Source organism: Blennius ocellaris (assembly GCF_963422515.1).
Source record: "Blennius ocellaris genome assembly, chromosome: 18".
In the NCBI taxonomy this organism is placed as follows: Eukaryota; Metazoa; Chordata; class Actinopteri; order Blenniiformes; family Blenniidae; genus Blennius; species Blennius ocellaris.
Genome location: NC_137667.1, coordinates 12,346,329 through 12,370,227, shown reverse-complemented (window position 1 = coordinate 12,370,227; position 23,899 = coordinate 12,346,329). Strand labels below are relative to the sequence as shown.

At 42.1% G+C, this 23,899-nt stretch overlaps 1 protein-coding gene across 2 annotated transcripts in view; it reads right to left on the bottom strand.

Moving 5' to 3' along the window:
- The window catches only part of ptprk (protein tyrosine phosphatase receptor type K), a 114,315-nt gene that overhangs the window by 59,492 nt on the left and 30,924 nt on the right, over positions 1 to 23,899 (bottom strand). For both annotated transcript variants that reach the window (XM_080514266.1, XM_080514267.1), the window contains exons 2-5: positions 8,071 to 8,193; positions 1,897 to 2,057; positions 1,209 to 1,260; positions 1,070 to 1,128 (exon numbers count right to left, since the gene is read on the bottom strand). In XM_080514266.1, coding sequence (XP_080370392.1) covers positions 1,070 to 1,128; positions 1,209 to 1,260; positions 1,897 to 2,057; positions 8,071 to 8,193 — 395 coding nt within the window. The remainder of the gene's footprint in view (positions 1 to 1,069; positions 1,129 to 1,208; positions 1,261 to 1,896; positions 2,058 to 8,070; positions 8,194 to 23,899) is intronic.

Here is a 23,899-nt window from a genome sequence, read left to right as displayed (position 1 = left end):
TGACAGTGAGATGAAAGCTGAGGACCTGGACAAAGTCCACATGCACTCAGGGAGAACTTGTAATCTCCACACAGAAAAGTCCTCAACCGCTCTTGAACTATGAGGTGAAACAACCAAACATTACACCACTTTGTGGCCCCAAATGCATTACGATTTTTAAGTAAACATATGCGTTAGGGTTAGACTGTTGTTTGGATGAAGGTATGGATTAGGATTCTGCAAAAAGGGATATACTAAGTTTATAATAAATATATGCAGATCAATGCAATGCCTTCACAAGGCAATGACTGCAGAACATGTTTGTGCCTCCACATGAGTCAAATCTTTGCCTGGTGAAACCCGTCTCATTACAACCCAAGCTAAAGTGCAAACACGGAAACATGTTTGAACATGAAAAAAAATTGCTTCATAACCTCAAGTCTAATAACCTGCTTCACAAGCCTGAAAAAAAAAAAAAGAAATCTCTATGAGCCTCTGCAAACCAGGATGATTACGTTCAATTAAAACATGTTGACACACGAGTTTCATGCTGGTGATCTCCTCCCATAGTCACCGAGGAGGACCGGGCTCCAGATGGGCCATTTGGAGGACGCTTTCACACTTTGCCTTATAGTAATATTATGTGTTCCCTAGGCTACGCGTGTTAACATGATCAGTGTCTGCATATATGCCTGCGAGAGACAAGATACCCGGAAACATGCACATATCTGTCAACACCAGCCAGCGAGTGTGCACGGACACGGGCACACGCACGCACACGCCACACACACACACACACACACACACACACACACGCAGAGCTCGTGCTGAGTGGCATAAATTAAGAAAATATGAAGACGAAGCCAAACAGAGTGAAGCGCATCCTGCTACCTGTGTGTGTGTGTGTGTGTGTGTGTGTGTGTGTGTGTGTGTGTGTGTGTGTGTGTGTGTGTGTGTGTGTGTGTGTGTGTGTGTGTGTGTGTGTGTGTGTGTGTGTGTGTGTGTGAGACACAACTGGAAATACAAAATTACACAGATGATAGAACACTTTTTCATACATATAGCTGTAGGTTGTTATTTCGGGACCAACCTGGTATTCATTAGGCCAAAAGGTGGAGACGGCGAGTTCGGCTCTCAGCCAATCTTTACCTGAAAAACAACAAGAGAGTCAGCACCTGCAAGAAACCAATTCTACAGCCAATTCAAATAAGCAAGAGTGGAATGTTTACCAGTGTAGGATGTCACGTTCCATATAGGGTTGGCCAAAGGACCCTTGTTTACCTAAATAATACACAAAGAACACTATGTAAAGCACACTGAAATAAATGAACATTATTCTCTTCTGTTTGTTTATACTAAACAGTTTTATGCCAAGGTCAAATATTGTCACTGTATTTATCTGAAATTACTAAAATCACACAAATTACAGCTTCAAGTGGAGTCTCTTTCCAAATAAAGACCACTTGGACGTGTTTCTCTATATTTTGTAGTTTGTTCCAAACTGAATAAAATAACAGATTTATGTTACAGTGTGTGTTTAGAGGTCATTTCCTTGTAAAATGAATTTGCACTATTTGATTTGGCATTCCTATACAATCTCATAGTTGAGAAAGTCGTTGAGCTGCTTCATCAGATTTTCATCTTAATCCTGTTTTAATTTGTTTCAACTGACCAGGCTGTGGTCACCATCTGCCATCATGGTGAAAAAATGTATTAGATAATTTGAAATAAATTATCCAGTTAATTTTCTATCATGTCAAACCTGTCCTGGGAGAGAGTTAGAGCTCTGAACCAGCGTATCGAGGTACCGACTCCTCTGATTTGGTTGTTGAATTAGTAAAACCAAACAAATTGAAGCAATGACTTAAAGTCTTTGAAGATAACTTCAGGCTGTGTGGTTGGTGGGCTGCTCGGTACCTTCACCAGGACGTTGAGGGTCCCTGGGCTGGAGCCATCGGGGCTGGTGAGAAGATAGTTGAAATCGATGCAGTGAGTGTCATTCTCCTTCATGACGGGCAGTTGGAACCTGGCCTTTTCTCCAACATCAAACTGAGAGACGTCAACGTACATGTAGGAACCTAGACATAGGAAAAGAGACAAAAGACTCGAGTTTGAAAACCATCTGCACGCATCGGAGTTAAAACCCAAGTGGATCAAGGTCGTATGATTGATTAAGGGAACCTTATTAAAGAGCCAAGAGTCCCTTGGTTTGCAGCTGTTTGCACTTGTACACCACATATCAACTGAAAGCTTGAACGGATTCGTGCTGCTGCCCTCAGAGGGGGTACTTAGCGTGTAGGCGCTGGGAGTGTTATGACTGGACTTGCCAAAAAGTGTGCTGCGTGCCAAAAGCTTGTGTTACATGTACCTACACGGGCAAACCAACAGCTTCTGTGTGTCTTGGTGATGTAGGATTATGTATCTATTTGTTTTCCTGTGTCTCCCTTACAGCACTTGCATCATTGCACTGTGCACCTCACATGGTCACCAAACGTTCAACATATAAATTCAAACTCTCTACTGGTAGATAAAAACAAACAGAGAGCAACAACTTTCATCATACCACTCTCTTTTACTTTGTCTGCCTCTCCTTTTCAGGCCTCTCTCTCATGCATATACACCTTGAAGCACTGAATTTTCTAAGAATCCCCAATAAAGAGCCTTCGTTCCCTCCCTTTATGTCTGCACACTTCACTCCCTTCTGTTTATCCCTTCATTCTTTCCTTTTGGGCGTACAGTGCACACATTGGCCCCGACAACACACATAAACCCTTGTTCCGATGACTGCGGAATTTCTTTCTCCCCCTGCGATTGCTGGGTGGTTTGTGAGCTGGCCGACAGGAATATACGAATTGAAGAGAACTATCAAACTGAGTAGTTGTTGGTTAAATGATGTCATGTTGATACCAGTGGCTGTAGTTAGCAGAGACTCCTTAGCTGCCCTTGTCAAAAAGTTCAGAAGTAAAAGTCAAGAAGTAGTTCTTGCCTAGAAAGTCCATAGAAATCTCTATTTGATGAAGCCACAAATATCTCTGAGGTACCTTCTAAATGTTACTATCACTATTGGGTACACTACCTTGTACTGACAGGAGCTGACTAAGACATGGAGCTCCACATTAATACATAATCTCTGCATACTGACACGACAGTCAGTCTGCACATCGTCGTCCAGATGTTCCCGTAATCAGCTCAGACCTCAACCAGATGTTGTGGCACTGAAAATATGATGAAATGTGATCCTGTCCTGCTTGGTGTTTAATCTCACAATCTCACACAATAGCTCGTCCCAAATTGAGAAACTAGCTCATGTTACCGTTCAATTCTGCTTGAAGTGTCCTCTTTAAAATGCAAAAAAGGTTTTAATTAACTGATTAGTCAGTCTTTCTCTCTGATTAGTCGTTTATTGAGCCGAAGAGCTTGTTAACACATTAGTGGCTCGAACCTCTTGAATCTGAAGATTTTCTGCTTTCCCCTTCTTAATATCAAGTAAACTGAACATTAATGGATTTGTGCCTGTTGATTGAATAACAAAGACTTGAGATACTCAAGATGCACGGTAGCCTATTGAGCTGTGAAATGTGCATTGTTTTTCCACAATCTTAAAGTGGATTTAGTAGAATAAAGAGATATAGAAGGTGAAGAGATAGAATACAATATACAGAGCACAATGGTACAGGATGGAATAGAAAATAAACAAAGTTTACATTTATGAATTAAAAACCACTAAAAGTCTGCATAAAGTGCTTAACAGTGACAATAACTGGTTAATTGCATTTGCGCATTATATTGTACACAATATGCCGTGAGACAATGGTGATAATCAGTTATTGTTTAGCTGCTAATCTACTGAGAGAAAACACGTTTCTGTGCACAACAGAAGAGAACAGAACAGGCTTTCAAATGGTGCGCGTGCACACACACACACACACACACACACACACACACACACACACACACACACACACACACACACACACACACACACACACACACACACACACACACACACTGTTTCAGTTTCCCAGTTATCATTCAGTCTCATCCTTATTCTTGATCTCCCTTCTCTTACTCTCATTACCACGCGTTCCTACTTTCAACACATAGGCACATTTCCACCTCTGCCACATGGAGGCATCAGAATAATAATGCCACTTCCTGGTTCTGAATGTCATCAAGCAGATCCAAATTGACCACATCCAAAATGCACTTCAGCCAATCAGACTGAAAACACAACGAGGCCAGCATCAGGTGCCCTCCTCTCTCTGAAACACTAATCGGAACTCCAAAATTGAAACCAATGATGGACGTCACTCCGGTTTCTCCTATTTCTCTGGCACTGATACCAAGACTGTGACATGAGAAAAGTGCCTTTAAGATGGCTGCCAAGATGAAGTGCCAGTTAAAAATACTCCTATCAGTCCGAGATCCAGATATGTCACAACACACACAACATTGCAACATATAACCTTTAACACATCCGTTAATCAGAACATTGTCTGCAAAATAATTGCACCAGCAGATGGATTTGGTTTATTTAAAAATAGCTGCATGTTCATAGCATAGACTAATGCATTCAACTTGTTTTTTGCATGCCGGGCTGACTGAAATCATTTCCAATAATATTTAAAAATCATTGAATTGCCTCAATACCAGCCATCAGAGACAGAACAATAACAATACTTAATCCGGGGGCAAAAATAGCATTTGGAAATATGAGTAATAAAAAACTGACACTACAGGAAACCAATACAGCGCCCATGAGCAGACCTTGAGATGCCAAGAACATCTGACACCTGAAATCTGCCAGTTTCTAAAATGGCTGATGTCTTTGAACTGCCAACGTCCAAAATGGCCGCTAATATAATGACGGCACAGTGTAACGATGAGGCTAAAAATACCACTGTGACAGCCTTAAGACCCAGATATGTCACATAATGACAACAGCAGCGCTGTAGACAGAGGACAGTATTCTTCAGCAAAACAATAACAACCTGCTGGTGGAATAACAGCGAACACGGTGGTTTCATTTCGAGCATTTTAAGGTGCCAATCAAATTACGTGGGTGGCAGAATAACAAACAAACCTGTTGGAGACCCACAGACACACATTGTTTACAGGAATCCTCTTTAATGAGAAGATGGACCTTCTCAGAACATTCATCAATTAAGGATACGACGCATACATTCATTTTCTTTCATTTTCATTTCACAACAAGCATCTCAACGAGAATTGGTTCCCCATGAATGAAGAATGGGAGCAAATGACTTCCAGCCATTTTCAAGTGTTCAAAACTTTAAATCCCATAATTAGTAATTGAGGAAAATACATTTTAAAAAAGTGCATTTCTCCATTCTTTAAACGTATTCACCAAATGTATTAATAATAAATAAAATAAACGTTCTGTATGAATGCATGTTTAATACTTAACGGTATTCATGGCTCGTAGTATTTTTATGCTTTTTCATATATTTTGTTCAGCTTTTGATTGGTTTTGATTCCGTAAAATCAAACCACCAACAGTGTGATTCCAGGATGACCCATTGTACCAACCAAGCCATTTTCCTTACATCTATAGACAATTTTCAACTTTGCTTTACAAAATCTATTTTTAATTTGCCACATTATTTATTCTAATCACTTGAGCCAGTTGTGCTGCTATCAAATCTTAATTTATGTTGCTTTGGATTGACTTGTTTATCATGCAATGCCAACAAACACAGATATTATTTAAAGTTTTATTCCTCAGTGCTGCTGAAACGATGCCAGTGAAGTTTTTACTTAATGGTCACTTTAAGGGCATGGCATTCTCCAATATTCTGTTTTTATGGTCATAAGCAGCTAACAAGAGAATGGCTCTGTTGCCGTCTACATGCATTTTTTCCCTCCACTTGCTTATTAGACAACAGAGAACAACACCAAGAGCAAAGCGAGAAGCACAGCATGCCAAATAGGTTTAGAGTGGTACTGGCTGACAACATTATGAGTCAAAAGTATCTGCTTTAGTCCACTGAGCCACAGAGCTCCAGCGTATGAATGTTCAACTGGCACAATGCACATTGCCAGCATAGCATCTAGACCCTGCCATGGTGACAGGCGCCAGCATCAACCCCCGAAGAGATTACATAGAGGAGTTTTATCTCAATTGTGAAAAACAGCCAAACCATCCCTGCACACTCAATACTGCCTTAAGCACAATTGGTGATTAGCAAGTGGGACAAATCAGTGTGGGTTATAAAGGACACAAGTACAATTGTTGCCTCTGCAATGATTTTAAATGATTCTGGGGGAAAAATGCACACGAGTCGATGAACTATTTTCTTTCTTTCAATATTACCTTTGACAAAATAAACCTCTGAGCTTCTCATCATAGAAATAAATTCAACCACAAAGGTTGTCAGGATGCCAAATACTCTTCACGATTCCCCGAGAACAACAACGGGAGGTGTATCTTTATTCTCATGGGTCAAAAGTCAAAAGGGTTTACTTCAGTGCCTTCAGGGGACTTGAACTGGCTGGATGAGAGCACACAATCACCGGTGGTTGTGGCTGGTTGAGAAAACCCTTCCTAATAATAGAAGTTACCAATGTGTCCCTGGGCCAGGCATTTCAGATACCAACTCTACCCCTCACCCACTTCTTACAGCTCCTTCCAAATAGGAAACCTAGTCAAGTGCACTATCTGTAATCCCCTCCAGCAACCTCATTTCCCATCCACTGTGCCACTGTTCCACACCCTGCTGGCATTATTAACACATCAAATGTCAGTTCATGCTCCCGTACCTTTAGGCAAGGCTCTGAACTCCCCCTTCAGCAACATCTCTAAACCATTAACCTGCTCTGCCATCCTCATTCCGCCAGCCTTCACAGGCGGTAATGCTATGCTAATTCCAAACAGTACCTCTGCACTCTAGGCCCAAGTGTTTGACCTCTTCAAACCGCTGGATCTGCCCCTCCTGCATTGCGACACCACTTGGTATTAATGACAGTAAATTCGAGTCTTTGGCTGGGAACCACTGGGCGCCACATGTCGGCGTTGCCACTTAAATAGATGCAGGGCCACAAGCAGCACACGCCGAGTGTGTGTTTGAGTGAAAATTGTGAAGAGCTGGTGTTGAACTGAACCTTTTTCTAAATGTCAGCCGGGCTGGGTTGTCATGATGATAAGCACGGTTGATAAATAACAGCATTACAATGTCATGGTAACAAAGTCATAATCCGCTGCAACAGGGGAGGAAAGAGTGGAAGGACAGGAGGGGAGAGGAGACAAAGGAAAGAAAAGGGAAAGAAAAGGGAAAGGAAAGGGGAAGGAAAGGGGAAGGAAGGAAACAGGGATGGGAAAAGAAAAGGAATCGACAGACAATGAAAAGAAATGGGAAGCAAAGGAAATTAAAGAAAAAGGTGAGGGAGACCAAAGGGAAGGGATGGACGGGAGATAATAGGAAAGGGACTAGGTGATATGTAAAGATGGAAAAGAAATGAAAAGTGAATTAGTGAGGACAGGAAAAGAAGTGTAATGTAAGGGAGTAAACAGAAAGAATGCAAAGTAAAGAACAAAAGAAAATTGGGAGAAGAGCAGGACGAAATGGTAGTGGATAGGAAAGGGAAGGAGAGAATTAGAAGAATGGGGATGGGATGAGAAGAAGAATGGAAAAGCCCGTAAAGAAGAGGAGAGGTGAGCACAGGACTGAAGAGATGGAGAGGAAGTTCACGGAAACATGTTTGTGGCGTATCAGAATCTCCTCACTTCACTTTAGTTAAATATAGTTCATACAACTGGTGATCCTTCTTACTCTGTGGTTCTGTTGGTATTTGAACAATCCATAGCTGGTTACTGTTAAAACATTTTGCTTTTAACATTGTAAAGTAGGCAACCTTCCCTGTTCACTGCTGTTGATTAATGACCTCATATTCTGTTAATTAGACCCTCAGCCCCGAGGCAGAAAGATTTAATTTCCCCTTCATCATCATCATGGAGAAAAAAAAACCCAACTGATTAAAGAGGAGAGGGTAGGAGAGGGGTAGAGAGAAAGAAAATATGAAGAGACTCAGAAAGGTTCAAGTTGGAGACAATGAAAGGGAGAGTGTGCTCACCTTGTGGCAGGTCCGGTGAGACATATGGCACTTCCTGGGTGTTTATGTGCGTCCAGTCGAAGTCGTCGTAAGGATCTTGTTGGTAGTCACATTGAGAGAAGCCCTCATCAAATGTACAACTCCCTGCAACATAAACAGACACAAAAGTGGAGTAAGTCGATTTCATGCAGAAAGAAATGAAGCTTTATTAAAGTAACTGGGTAATAAAGTTTGTTTCCAGCGTGTTCCAGAAAGTGTTATTATTTCTTCAGTGCTGCTTTTCTGTGTGTGTGTATATGTGTGTGTGTTTGTCTCAGCTCATTAAAAAACCACCAGAAGCCAAAGATGTGACAGTCATCACTCACAGCCAGTCAGAATCACCTCTGACTCAACCAGCGGAGCCTTCAGCTGATCATCTGAGCCCAGTGCCACAGCCTCCAGGCCACTGTGTGTGAGCTGGCCCCCTCTGGCTCCGCCCGACCAGGAAGTTATTCTAATACAGAGAGACGCCACTTGTCCCTGACAGCCAGCTGAGCCGATCATCTCGAAATGATATGTGGCTTGTATCGGCTATATCGCTGATAGGAACAGCATGCTGGTACTACGAGCGATCTGATTCATTGACCTCGCAGTGATGTGGAACTTGTGTTAATAAAACCGCTCAAAGAGATGTGGCCACAATAGCATCGGATTCGAGTCTCGTGCAGTTAATGGCCACAGACATATGCCCCTTTGTGTCCTTCTTGCACATTTGCTCAACAAGGTGAGGTGGGGATGGTTCAGATCTGAAGACTTTAATTCAGCATTTATGATTAAAAATGTAAATCTTAACTATAATTTCATAGAAGACTGCGCCTATACTAACCAAGCCAACAAAAACTAATTAAAATAGTTATATTTTCATTGTTGTGGTTTATGTTGGTACTGAATGTGTGTTGGAAAAGATTCTATTCAGTACTAAAGGTCTTAATAAACTGCATCTGCCACCGATTAAGGCAACGTCTTAAAAAAAACACCATAGTTAAGACGGATGAAGTTCAATTTTGACTCATCCAATTTTCTTTGTAAAGCACTATAAACACATCAACACTAGTAAATGACAAAATGAGGAACTAGGTATTTTCAAACTGTAAAAACTGAAAAACCTCAAACTTCTCTTTGTTTCCATTGTTCACCTCCATTGGCCGACATTCAAGATTTTCCTTCCTTGAATTATAGCTGCAGATGAAACTTTAGGTACTTAACAATGCATATAAAAATAAAAATGCAAACTCTTGCTACCCGAAGGCCAGTTTTGTTGAATACACAGGTTGAAATGTTGGGTGACTTTAAAAGAAAATGCCAATGACAAGACTGTTTCCCAGTATAACTGACTCAGAGAGATGACTTTATTTAATCTAACACAAAAAGCCTTCAAATCCCACCGGAGCATTTTTTGTGAAAACACAAGTATTCCAAAAACATCAACACCCTAAACCAACTCAATCCCACACCACGATCAGACACATAGAGAAAAACAGAAATGCAATATAAGAAAAACTAAATGCAAGCCAAAGAAGATCCTTCTCGGCACAAAAGTATGAAAATATCATCCAAGAGCTACAAAATTGAACAGTGATCCAATACTTTGGAATACTACCACAGCAAAGTCAAATCCAGATGTTTTAAGAAAGGATCAGAAGATATTTCCCTTTTGTTTAGACTATTTACTATACCGTTTACTATAATGGCTATTCCATCCAGTATGAATAAAGAAAAATACTTTAATTACTGAAAACCGTGAAAGAGAGTGACACTGCACCAAGTAACAAACCACCACCAGGTTGATGTTTTTATTTACCTTTCATCAGTTTCGGTGGTTGCTAAATACTCTTAATCTTGAAAGAACCTACACAGACATGTTATAAAAGAGCTCATTTAGGCTTTTGTTTCCATCCCCTTTATGGGGACATGGACAAATAGCCATTGTATTTAAAGAAACAATAACAACAAAGACCTGAGTGAGCAAGTCACCGTGATGCTCTCTCTGCAACCAGCACTGCCAGCAACATGAATCTCCTATCGTTCAGTTAGCAGTACAGCTTTGCTACCTGTGTCCTGGAGCAAGTGGTGGTAGTTGTGATGGAGAGCAGACCGACAGGCCCTCAGATACCCCACTGATCCGAGCTCCCACTACAGAGGCATACCAAGAGGTGACAGCCGCCGCCGGAGGAGAAACAAGTTAACATCAAACTAAGCGACTGTCTTCGGCTGCCGGCTGTATGGCTGCCTGTGACTCACAGCCTCAGAGAGGCGCTGGATCACATTCCTCTCGGCATCTTTTCTTCAAACCGGCCTCTCTTCATCCGATTCAGTTCACTTCCATTCAGTTCAATTAAGCCTTTGTCACAGCATGTCACCTCGAGTCAGAACGCCAACAAAATGCGGTGAGATGCTGAAGGCGTCACGTACAGAAACAACAATATGAATTGCGCTCTATTATAACGTGAGCGTACTCTCTTTAACCGAGTAACTCAAAACCTGCTGTTTTGTGTTGTTGCTGTGTGTGTTTGTGTAAACCTCCATGACTTCCTGTCTCCCATGGTGTGTGTGTGTCAGTTTACATCTGGCTGTCAGGAAGCTTTCTCTGCATGGGATGAAGGAACAGAGTATACATGGCAGGTGTGTTTGCATGCATATGGAGGTGGAATGTCGGATGAAGCATCAATAGTCCAACCTGGCTTACCACCCCATGCATTAAGTCAACATACTAAACATTTGCAGCGATAGAAAAACAAGTTTTGGAACTACGTCGGCATGTAAATGGACACAGGAAAGTGCATTCGCTCCAGCTATCGTTGCTTTCACTTCTCCAATAGCTCATCACCTTCCCTGCCATCCAAAGCATTTAACATGCAGCATATCGAGGACATTAAAATTGTTTGTTAACCACAATGTCCAGCACCTGGAGCGAGCTTTTCACACCCTGATATGATCTGAAATTATTAAGTTCACAGCAACAATTTGTTGATTCTGGAGCTTTTGTGATGTTTGTTGTGTAGAACTCAGGACGACACTGAGAGCTGAATATTCAACGGTAAATATGAAATCACAGAAAAGAAGTCCCATATTACTATACATCCCTACCAATGTGGGATTTGTACAAGTTTTGAGTTTGCACTTGTATATATGTGCCACAAAACACAGTGAACGTGTATGTGGTTGGTGGCTGCTGTGCACATGTGGACATGAGAATGGGTGGAGGTTACAGTGACTTGGGCTCCTGCTTCAATCAGGACTGGAAACCTCAGGTTTGCCGACATCCTCGGAAAAAGTGTGTGTGTGTGTGTGTGTGGGGGGGGGGTGATGAAAATGGAGTGAAAGAAGCCAGAGGGGCAGTAAATGCAGAGGTATCCGTGCAGGACTGAAAAGCGAAAGCCGGCCCTCACAGTCTGCACCGCCTCGCTGCACCACCCATCCCACTGGCAGATGTGCATCCACTGGACAATAGAGTGGATTATTTAGGACTGAAGAAGACCGCTGAGCGTGTCATGAAGGACTGTCGTGTTTGAGTCTCTCCGCTTGACTTTACAGCAGCTTTATTCCTATCATGACCACAAACACATTAAGATACATGTGGACCGGCTGCACTTTTTGGGAGATTTTGGATGTGGCTTGTGGCAGCTCCTTGACTGAAAGCCGCTCGGGTGTTTTATGGTTTCCTGTTTTTCTTTATTAACTTTGATTCAATGTTCTTTTTTTCATGGATGCTGACTTGGGAAATGTGGTCTTGCTTCACTTGACACTGAATGAAGTCTCATCAGTGCAGCATATCCGAGTTCATTTCGCTACAGAATCTGTATTAAGACTTGCGTTGGAGCTTTTCCCAGACACTTAGCCTTGATTTATCTGTTGAAGCATTTGTTGGGTCTTCTTTGCTCTTACTGAAGCTACAGGGAACATATAGTCGCTCCATTCAGTTTCAAAGCTTTCTTCTGGTACGTCTGGCCCTGAAGCCTGTATACAGAGTGGAGCAATATTATATTTAAGGACAGGGTTTTATACGTGTGCTTTTATTATGTTCATAAATACACAGTTTCGCCCAGCTCTGATACAGTGTTTTGCCACAGAAGGAATTTTGCCCTGGCTTTGTGGAGGAGAAAAACATGTCCTTGTTTCAAATTCTGCTTTACAGCCTCAGTGTTTAAAAGGAAAGAAAATCCAATCGCGGAGAATTCCTCTCTTCTGGTTTGCACACCTCTGATAGATATTCACTTTCAGCTGCTCACAAACTAACCCCAAAATCTCCCTGTGCATGTGTATGCGCTGAAAAGGGGCTTGGCGAAAAACTGAACATGTGAGAAAAACTCCGCTCGCACTCAAGCCCCTCGCCCACAACCTCGGCGAAAACTTCTCCCTTTCCTAAATGTCCTGCCAACTTAAACCAGAACACATATCAACACACACACATATGACAGAACATCCATGTTGCCAATAATGAGATGAGCAGACCTTGAACTGCTCTTTTACCTCAGTCAGCAGAAGAAAAAAAAAAAAAGAAATGTTACGACCCACTGACAAGCCATGTTTTGCTCAAATGCTATACAAAGCTACAGAAAAAATGTTTGTTGACCTTTTTAACAGCAAGTCAAATGTTAGAAATAACTGACTTATTTTTGCATGTCAAAGTAGCAAAGACTGACAATAAACATGCAATTATTGATTTTTTTGGAAAAAACCTTTTAACCTGTGTGCAAACTATTGTTTCCTTACTTGTCCAGCTGATGACGAACGCACACAAACACTGATGTGGAGATGTGCTTCTGACCTCCTTCATGTAAATCTAGTCTTATTTTGAGCTGATTTTGGTAAAAAAAACCAAAAAATAAATAAACATTGCTCCTCAGCTGAAAGCTGCACCTTGTTTACAAACTGGGAGCAGACTGCTTGCCTGCCATTTGTTGCTGAGCAGGTAGGATATGCTGGGTTTTAAAGCTTTTTTCCCCCCCACTGCAAACAGCTGCATCCTGTGGCTAAGAACAAAGCAAGGAGTATAGTGAGAGTGTACCAAAATGAGCCAAGGCACACAGAACCAAAACAAAGAATGGGCCCCAAAACACATTGAAACATTTATTTGAGGCTGGATCCCAGGGGCGACCTCTTCCGCATTAAAGAATCAGTGCCAGGCTAATTATAAAAAGGCATTTTTTTTTTTTTTGTACTAATGTTACATTCTGCATGTGTTAACTGTATAACTAATCTCTACAACAGTTTTCAAAGTACATGTATATGCATGAGTGTGTGTCCAGATGGGTCATTATTGCCACCCTCTCCTCCATTCACAAGGACATACACAGGGAGAGAGAGAGGGGAGCCGACTGCATGCTAATCACTTTCTAATCAGCTTCTGTGATTGGCTGCCTCACTAATGAAATAATGGGGACTCATTTGCATAATAAAATAATTAGAAGGACTTGATAAAGGCTCAAGGGCAGAGTGGAAACCACACACACTTCCACTCACACATGCAGCGTGCAACACAGTACGGCCACGGTACTTTTCTAAAAGATTGTTGAGTGGCATCAGACACAACATCTGCCGCCGTCACTCAGCATCATTTTGTGGTGATTTGCATTGACCTCAGCCTCCGTGAGGTGATTCCAACAAAATTGCCCGAGCCAAAACTGTTCAGAAACGTGAGTGCCCACGGCCGCTAAGAAGGAGTTGGGTCTGCAGTCATTTTTTTAATTAATGGCTAAGATCAAGATTATTAACGGGGAATGGCAAGAATGTGTAACAATAGGTAGTTTGATTAGCTTCCACTCCGTCCAATGTGATCTCCAATCTGCAGAATAGACACTATTAAATCTGATCGAACGGGGACGCCTGCACAGATAGGAGTCCCTCAAAAACCTCTAAAATTAAGGTCTGAATAGTTTTTTTCCCCTTCATGTCCTTGAGCAAAGTTGTACTTCGCTTGAATTTTTTTTCAGGTAGTACATTTCTCAAGAAGTTAAAATCAAACTTTTTAAATATTCAAGCTCGGCCATGCTTCTTTTTTTTTTTTTATAAAACAACTACACTCAGAAAATGTGGTAAATGTGACCTTAAAATAAAATGACGACATTAACTGGATATTAAAGCTTAGTGTCATCACTATGTCTGACCAGTTATCTTGGTTTGACCCCCAACTGGGAAACTGGTGGCCCATGGTACTCATCTATTTTCTTTTTGGCCCATTGAGATACTTTCCCCCCCAAAATGTGATGCTCATTAAAAAGTAATCTAACAATCAAATACAATCAAATAGTGTAAACCTTAATCCAATTCACAGTAGAAATGATTACAAGCATAATTTTGATTCAATAAGATTAATTTAGATATTCGGTTTGCTCTCATTCAATCAGCCCTTCCAAATCTCATACATACAGTCAGTTACAATTGGAACCTCAAGTAGTGCGGATGACACTTTTGTGGATCTAACCATGATCAAAGTTATCCAACCCTGTGCTACTGCAATCATATAAATCTTTGAATTTCATAAAATCCACGCAGTCAGATGATCAAACACCATATACACCAGTTATCGCGAGCCTTCTGATTATGATACTCCTTAGTATTAACATTTATAGTTCTCACTTTGAAGTGACGGCAAAAAAGGTTGATTTCCACTTACACATAAATGACTGGCTGTTGCTCTAATAATAGATACAGAATCAAAAAGCTGCCACTTTGAAGAACTGAGGGCAACCACAGCAACCAGCAAATCAAAACTGCATTCCTTACAAATGTCACCGTCACAGAAAGATTCCGGTGTGATCAATCCACAGATGCAGATGTTTCAGCGCTGTCACTCCCATGTCGTGATATGCTGCACAAGGTTGCAGAGCTCAGCAAGGACAACATCAGATTTGGGCCCAAATCGCAAGCTGAGGTTAAACTACATCTTGATATGAGGGACAAACAAACAAAACACTTTTTTTTTGGAGCGTACAGTAAAACCCGCCTTTCCTACTCTTTTATTTCCTCTCTCTGGACTATGTCCGTCTAGTATTTATCAGCAGAGCTCTGTTTCAGTCTGCGAGCAGCGAGATGTTATCGCCAGAGAGCAGATAAGACAACATGAGTGAAAGTGGGTGAAACAGAGAGGAGGGTGCAGAAACGAGAGAGCAGAGGAGAGGAAAAGAGGAGGAAAATTAATTTTTGTGAAATCGCATTAAGTCTGTTGATGAGCCGTATGATACAGTAGATGTTCATAGTGTTTTCACTTTTGTTTCCGGCGCCTTTTGTCGTTCTCTGTTCCCTTTCACACTGTCATTTCCTGAATTAATAACGAGAAGAGGAGAGAAGAGAAGAGAAGAGAAGAGAAGAGAAGAGAAGAGAAGAGAAGAGAAGAGAAGAGAAGAGAAGAGAAGAGAAGAGAAGAGAAGAGAAGAGAAGAGAAGAGAAGAGAAGAGAACTAGGCGGTTCTTGCAAATGGAAATAATTGTCAAGGACAATAATTACATTTACATCATTAAAATCCAATTTAAACCAGCAGCAATCCTGTTTTCCCTGCAAATCACAGCAATTTTTGCCAAGTCAAGTTAATAATTAGACTAGCTGACCTGGATTTAGATCCGAGTGTGGCTTCGTGGAACATTTTATACCATTGAATCACGACAATGTTATGGGCTTTTGGCTCAAATGTACTAAAAAGCTTGAAAGGGAGAAAAGAAGGGCAAGGATGGATTACAGCAATAGCAGCAGCACACAATGATTGTTTAATTAACTATGTGCTGTTTTTCTGCAAAAAAAATTATTTGACTTTATACTAGCCTTTTAATACGCCCTCTTGTCCGCATCACACTATACATACTCTGTACATATCGTTTGTTGCTTCTAATCTGTGTTTACGTTCATCACTGAGGAGCCCTGATGCTGACCGACTGCCTCAAGGACACTAATAAAGTTGTACCTTATCCATTACTTTCTTGGTGTCATCTCTACTTTTTGTTCTCTGCTTCTTGTTCTCCCTCTCTTTCCCTCACTGAGAATAGGTGAAATTAGCCTGAAATGATACAAGGTGACATCAGAGCGGCTGACACACACGCGTACACACAAACTCTCTCTCGTCACGCTCCAGTGGCCCTTGCAGCGCAGCGCCACGCCATCAAAGCCAGGACCCACACACACACACACACACATACACACACACACACACACACACACACACACACACACACACACACACACACACACACACACACACACACACACACACACACACACACACACAGCTCGCCTGTTAAACATACACAGCGTCGCGCGCAGTCGCACACGCAGACACACACACGACTTCCACAGCAACACACAGACGCGCGCGCACTGTCTCACACACGCAAGACTGACACTCATGCATGCACACACTCAGAGCGGTAGTTTAATTGGAAGTGCTGAAGGCTGAAGAATTTCTCCTTCATCTCACAATGCTGTAATTGAATCTGAGACGTGTGTGTGTGTGTGTGTGTGTGTGTGTGTGTGTGTGTGTGTGTGTGTGTGTGTGTGTGTGTGTGTGTGTGTGTGTGTGTGTGTGGTGGCAGTGGGTGGTTGCCTGAGCGTGTTCAGCTGATTCAGGGGTTTCCATTGACAGTAACAGTAAAACAGAAATGTGTGTTTTTCCTTGTGTGAGGAGCCTTTCTGTCCTTCCATCCCTGACTATCTTCTCCCCCTCACCCTGCTCCTCTCTTGGGGTTAATGCCGCTTTTCAATTCAAATTCAAACCCAAGCAGTTTTCCAGCGACACTTTATTTCTCACAAACTGATGATTTTGGCCGTGCAGGGTAAAAGGCAACCATGACCTCCACTGCTGCACGTTGTCATTTCTATTGACCAACATGCCCGAACAAACGTATGTTTTTGATGATAAAAAAAAAAAAAAAGAACTCGCAGAGCTCAACGCTAATTTATGTGCTGATTTTTTAAAGGCCCTTCAAATAAAGCCCACTTTTAACAGGGTTTTTATTTTTGGCAGAAGTGTGATAACAGACTATTGCTGGTGAATGAGGCTCTCATTGCTGTTTTGTCAGAGAAAAGAGGTTCAACGTAGCACCTGAAAATTATTCTCTGCTTGGACACCTGCAGACAAAAAGCACCATTAGCACACGATGAGGCATGAATGACTTTCTAATGACCTGTGATCACTGTCACACATCACAATGTAAAGAGCAGTGAGAAACACGGGTTTAGATGCTGTTACCCTTTAATGAGGAAGCAAATGGCTTATAAGTGTCAACATTATCGTTACAAAAATGGCAATGAGTCTGTTTCACTTTGTGTCTTCCTGCTAAAGCTCTCTGGTTGTTGAGCTGAAATATCATGAAGCATCAATGGTATGTTGGTGAGTTTGAGGTGTGGATGGGCAAAGTTGCGCATTTGCGAAAAACTATGATGAGGGAGTCACAGCAGCCCCTAAAGGCCTGGAATATGTACTACATTGTTCAAAGCTGAGGAGAAAAAAAAAGACAGGGCCTCTGTCGGGTAAGGGAAGAAGAAGGTCTAACAGACAGATGAGATTAAACTGGAGATGGCAGAGCTGAGGAGGATGAGGTTTTAACTGTGTGTGAGCAAGGATGAGTACAATGCAGAGACAGCTCAGGTTGAGGCGCTTGGTCATGTAAGTAAAAGAGATGATAGCTATGAAAAGGATGCCAAGGATGGAGCTGCCAGACCAAGAGATGACGAGAAAGACCAGTGAGGAGGCTCTTGGAATTACCCTACCACGCCAACCGGAAAAGATTGAAACATTTCCTGTGGGAGATGCAAAGAAGGAAATTCTAATCTGTGTGCATACTAAATGTCTTCATAATCAGTGTCACCAAACTGGAGAAACTCCTAGAAATCCCAACAGTCCAGTCATTTCTATCGTATGATTTGTTCAGAAGACTTTTTTAGCAACTTTACCAAAACTCTGACTTGCTCCACCCGTCTGCTGGCACTTCCCTGTGATAAAACACTGATTATCTTGTGTTTTGCACTGTTGGTTGGGACATTTTTCACTCTTTTGGACATTTTACAGACTTGATGATGAAGCGATTAATCAAGGAACCAATCGTTAGCTGCAGCCCTGCAGCACGCTCACATCTGGGAGGCTAGAACAAATGAATGGTCTCCTTGATAACAGATTAGTCATGTAATTATTTCAGCAAGTAATATTTGATTAGGGATGAAAAGGTTGCTCACTTTTCAATGAACAGCATCATTATGACTTTTTTTTTTAAGATGCCACACGAGATGTGAAATACCAAGAGCGGCTTTAGTTTGTCTGAACAATTCCTTATGACGATAAGATAATTAACCTGCCTGCACGACCTGTTGACAGTCAACATGACACTTAAACCCCAAATACATCACATCTCCGTGGGAATATCCCCTTTCTTCAACTCTTTCTTTACTTTTCTCTTTGTCTGGTGGGTGTGGGTGTGTGTGTGTGTGTGTGTGTGTGTGTGTGTGTGTGTGTGTGTGTGTGTGTGTGTGTGTGTGTGTGTCTCCAGATAGATGTTAGCACAGTTAGCCGGGGTCGAAACCTCCCATAGACACTATCTTTATGACATTCACCTCTCTCCTGCACCTCCTCGCTCTCTCACTCTCACGCTCCCGTGTCTATCTCTCCATCATTAATCTCTATTACTATTCAAATGCTGACATTTAAAGCAACTTCACATGCTGACTGACTGGCCCAGTGGCTGGCAGATAAGGACGCAGAGGAGAGCAGGGGAGATGAGGTGGGGGATGGTCGCGGAACGGAGAAACTTGGGAAATCCTCCTCACCTTTCTTTTACCCCCTCCTCCGCCTTTACGCCTCCCCGTCTGTGAATGAGCTCACCCATAAGCCCAGAAGAGACTCATATTTCAGTCGCTCTCAGGAAAGCTGAACCCTTACCTCTTTTTTTTTTTCTTTCTATTGTGTGTTTGTTCGCCCATTTACCTGTCCCCTACACCCTCTACTCTGTTTACCATTTCCCTGTCCACCCCTTTTTCTTTCCGCCTCTGTCTCAATGGGATACAATAGAGTTTGGAACCGGAGGTGCCCATTTAACAATTCCCTATAAAATATAGTTCTCCGGGAACACTGACACGCTTCAGCGTTTTATCAAACATGGCAGGTCAACTTGCCTTTCCTCTTCAACAGCAATAAAAAGTGAACTGTTACCGACAGGAAAGTTTTATGATAGGCAATTAAGTGCTAAGATGACTCCAGACATTGGTATTGTATAACGTCACCCCAAGACTACCTCATAAAGCATCTTCACAATCAGATCTCATGTCAGTGACTGTCGTTCTCAATGGGTCAAGAGGGAGTCATTATTGAGCCTTTATTCTACACGGAGCTGAGCAGAAACCTGAAAGCACAGCTGGTATTTTTTTTTCTTCTTCTTCAAGTAACACCAAACAACAAGTCTCAACAGGCTTTTTTTCCTCTACCCATCAACCGCACGCTTGACCTCAAACATGCTGACGGGCTGATTCACAACAGACGCGCAGCCTGCACAAACTTAAACCATATTATGATTCAAAGAGGGGAAAAAATTCAGGAAGCAATTAATGTTTTATTACGGCTCCCTTTCCAGAGCATCCAAACAACATGTGAGTGATCTTCTGTTCGTAAGATATGGGCAACATTGCACAATACTGCTCAGTGACGTTTCGCGGTGAGGACGAGGTGAAATTGTCTTTTCCCATTGAGTTGTACAAAAGGAGCCTGTCCTGAAAGAGGATCAATACTGGACAGAATGAGGTCAGGATGATTGCTGGCAGTCCGTGGTTGCATTTGGGTGGAGCGACTCTGCACCTGTATGTACCCAAATGCCACCAGAGCCAACGGGTCCTCTTTGCACTGTGGCTGAACCATTCATCAAGCTCCCTGATAGCTAACTGATAAATTACCAGGAGAGTACAATCAAATAATGCTTTATCCATAGGAGATGTTTTGAATGGGCCAATCACAGGGCAGGCAGGAGGCTGTGCGTTTCTGAGCCAATCGGGGCACAGCTGAGGTTTTGGACCGGGAAGCAGGTCTGGTGTGGACGAGATAAGAGCAGAACAAACACACATTAAACACCAACCCCCACAGACACACACACACACACACACACACACACACACACACACACACACACACACACACACACACACACAGAGAGAGAGACCCACAAGGTAAGTAAGGCCAGATGGAGAAGAAAGGAAGGAAATTTAGGAAAAACAAAAGCAGGGGAGGGAGGGGAAGACTGATGAGGGAGGGAAGAGGCAGAAAAGTGCCAAAGTAAGGGTAGGCGGAAACCCAACTGTGACTTCGGGGGGGGGGGGGGGGGGGGGGGGGTAGAAATCCGACCCAAGAGCAGTAAGCAGGTTAAATCTGAAGCAGCTCGCTTAGCAAGTCAGCACAGAAGCTGGTGGCACACTGAACCGCCTGGGTGACTTTTCCGATTGTCCAGAAAGCTGGTCCAAAGGCTGGTTGGCTGATTTACTAACTGACTGACTGGCAGGGCGGATTTACTCTATCCTGCGTTTGTGCAGGAGAAGCACTTCTCTTGTTCAGCCTGTCGGACAAAAGCAGTTCTCCCCACCGACACACAAAGAACAACCTGAAACAGCACTAATTCTGGAGAGACTAACAGAGACAGAGAGAAGGGGGGGGAAAAAAAGACAGACAAACAAATAAACACACAGCCTCTAAAACATTGAACTTCAAAGAAGAGAAAAGGCTCCTAAAATAACAATTGAAAAATGTTTCTGGGACTTCTGAAACCAATAAAAATCAAATATGAAAAAAAAACACAAAAAAAACCCGTCAAAGAAACTCTTTTATCTGTGGCTGTGACACAGTTCTGTCGAACCACAAAAGATACCTAACGATAGCATTTATTTTCCTGGAGGAAATTTACTTTTCTTTTCCAGCACTGAAAAAAACCCAAAACACACACACATTATACAGTGGTGGAAACCATAGAGACCCAAACAAAGAGAAGAACAACATGCAAGTGGGAATAACATGCTTGCAAGCCAGACAACTACCAAAGCACCAAGTTGTGAGACTGTCTGCAGAGCTAAACACACATTAGACATTTCTGCTGGCGTGTCAGAATGGCTGCGTCGAGGCTAAGAACCGGTATGCGCAAGATGATAACAGGTATAAATAAAGACCACGGCTGTACGTCACCGCTGCCAAACCACATGTGTATACATGAGTGAACCAATATTCACAGTGATGTTAGCCCTGTGGTCTGGCTGTTTACTTCCAAAGACAGGCGTATATTAAAGGGCACTCTGTTTGATACAACCAGGGGGTTGCTTTCCTCATTTTACTCAGCTGTACGATCAGCATAAGCAACAATCTCATCAAACAAACGTGCTGAGTTGCATGAGAAAAATAGGTTAGCAGAGAGGAGATGAACTTTCGAATTTAAAATTAACAAAATATGTCAACTTTAGAATTAATCTGTATAGTAAAATCCTGGCTCAAGTACTTTTACTTTGATTGAAATAACTAGCATGTTGTTGACATACAGTTAAATCCAACCATTAACTAATCCCCAGACTGCAGCACGTTCAACACTGAACCTGTGACGACGCCAAGATTTAAGGAATCATGATGACAGCAACTTGGTTCGGGGGCCATTGCAACTATATCACAAGAATATTCATTGTTTGAATCAACTCCTTTTGTTCCATCAGTTAACCATTACAATTTCAATTGTTACTCATAGTGTCATGACTATCTGGTCCTGGCATTCTGTCTGAGCTCCATTTAAACTTTACTTCAATGACTAACTATGATGATTCAGGAAAAGGAAGAGAAAAAACAAACAACAATGATTCATATAAAACTTAAATATGTATCAAAATCGATAGTGACACTATGATTATTTCAAGTCACACAAGTCATGAAAACTGTACATCTTGTGTCGTTTTTTTTTGTAAATATGGCTAAACAACAACATTGTCAAATTAAATAACAATGACTGTCATAGGTCTTCCTGTTATAAACTACTTTTTGTCATCTATCAATGGTCATTAAAAAAGAGCATTTAGAGTTAGGGCTGCTCGATTATGGAAAAAATCATAATGATCACCACCGTGGGGAACTTTATTTTGTAGAGAGGCGGGGTTTCCGGTCGGAAGTATTTTGGTGTAACAGCATGTGCACTGCGCTCTCATATTTGAGAGAGAGAGAAAAGAAGAGTGACTTAGAAGTGTGGATTAATGGAGAATAAAGTTTGAAGTTCCTTGCTGAAAACGCCGCCTCCGACTCCTGATCATCAGCTCTATAACATAATCGCTTTTCCTCGATTATACGAATTTTGAGATCATCTGGAGCCAAAATCGTAATCACAATTAAAATTTGATTAATTGAACAGCCTTATTTAGAGTATTTATGAGAAGAAAATCTAACCAGAAACAACAGGACTGTGCAAACAGCTCTCCTCTCTCCTTTCTCTCCTTCACAAACACACAAACGGACAGATTGGCCTGGAGACGGGCGGCCGCACTGACTGCAGACTGTGCATGCACTTCAGTGTGTATGCTGTCACCTTCACTTGTAAAATGTGGTCAAACATCACTTACGGGCAGGAAAAGAGGAGATGCTGGGGACTGAGAGAGAGCCAGAGAGAGGGAGAGATTCAGTAAAGAAAAGAGAGAGCAAAAGATTGAGTAAAGAAAAAGGTGAGAGAGAGAGAGAGAGAGAGAGAGAGAGAGAGAGAGAGAGAGAGAGCAGTGTTCCTGCAGGTTCACAGCATGTGTGTGCCTGTGTGTGTGGTAAATGAGTTTTGGGAGTTGTCGCCTCTTTACGATAGCTGTAACTGGCCCGAGGACAGCTGTTATTATGCTTCACAACAGGGAAATACAGTGTGTGTGTGTGCGTGCGTGTGTGTGTGTGTGTGTGTGTGTGTGTGTGTGTGTGTGTGTGTGTGTGTGTGTGTGTGTGTGTGTGTGTGTGTGTGTGTGTGTGTGTGTGTGTGTGTGTGTGTGTGTGTGTGTGTGTGTGTGTGAAAAGACATAAGGGGACATAATGACCATGTACTTTGTCCTTGAGTAAGCGTAATGATGAAGAAAATTTTAGATGAGCCACATTTAGAAGCCATTTAGGCAAAACATATACATTCAATTAGTCACCTGAGTGCAGTTACACAAACCTATATTTCCTCTCGTTGTGTGTGTGTGTGTGTCCCAGAGCTAAGAAGTGGCTTCCGGGATGGACGAGCCATTTACCTTGATGGGAGTGGTCTGTGTGTGCGTGTGCATGCGTGCCTGTGTGTGTCTCTGAGGAGGAAATGAGTCCAACCGGTTTGTGACTCACATTCAGGTTACGGAGCCCTGCCTTAGGGTTACTTACTAACACACATGCACGCACGCACGCACACACACACACACACACACACACACACACACACACACACACACACACACACACACACATACACACACACACACACTATTAGACACCAGACACCACTTTTAAATCTGTCCCTTCTCTTCTTTCTTTATCTCTGTCTGGGATTATTGAGGTCAATAGACAAGTGTATGCTGAGTGTGTGGTGGTAGTGTAGTGTGTGTGTGTGTGTGTACCGCAACGCTCAAACGAGAGTGCAAACCTGGTATCGCAAATCTTAAATCTTTCATGTTCAATGAGCATGGTTTGGATACAGCATAGTTTGATCAAACCTAAATTTCACTGTACCTTTTTATGTTGTTTTTTTTTCAATACCAAAAATAATAGTGTGAAAAGTGTTATTGCAAGAAGATATATTAAATTGGTAATTATTTTCATTTTTAATTAATTTGCGATGCAGTTTCACTGTGAAGATTGAATTACATCACATGACTCACTTAT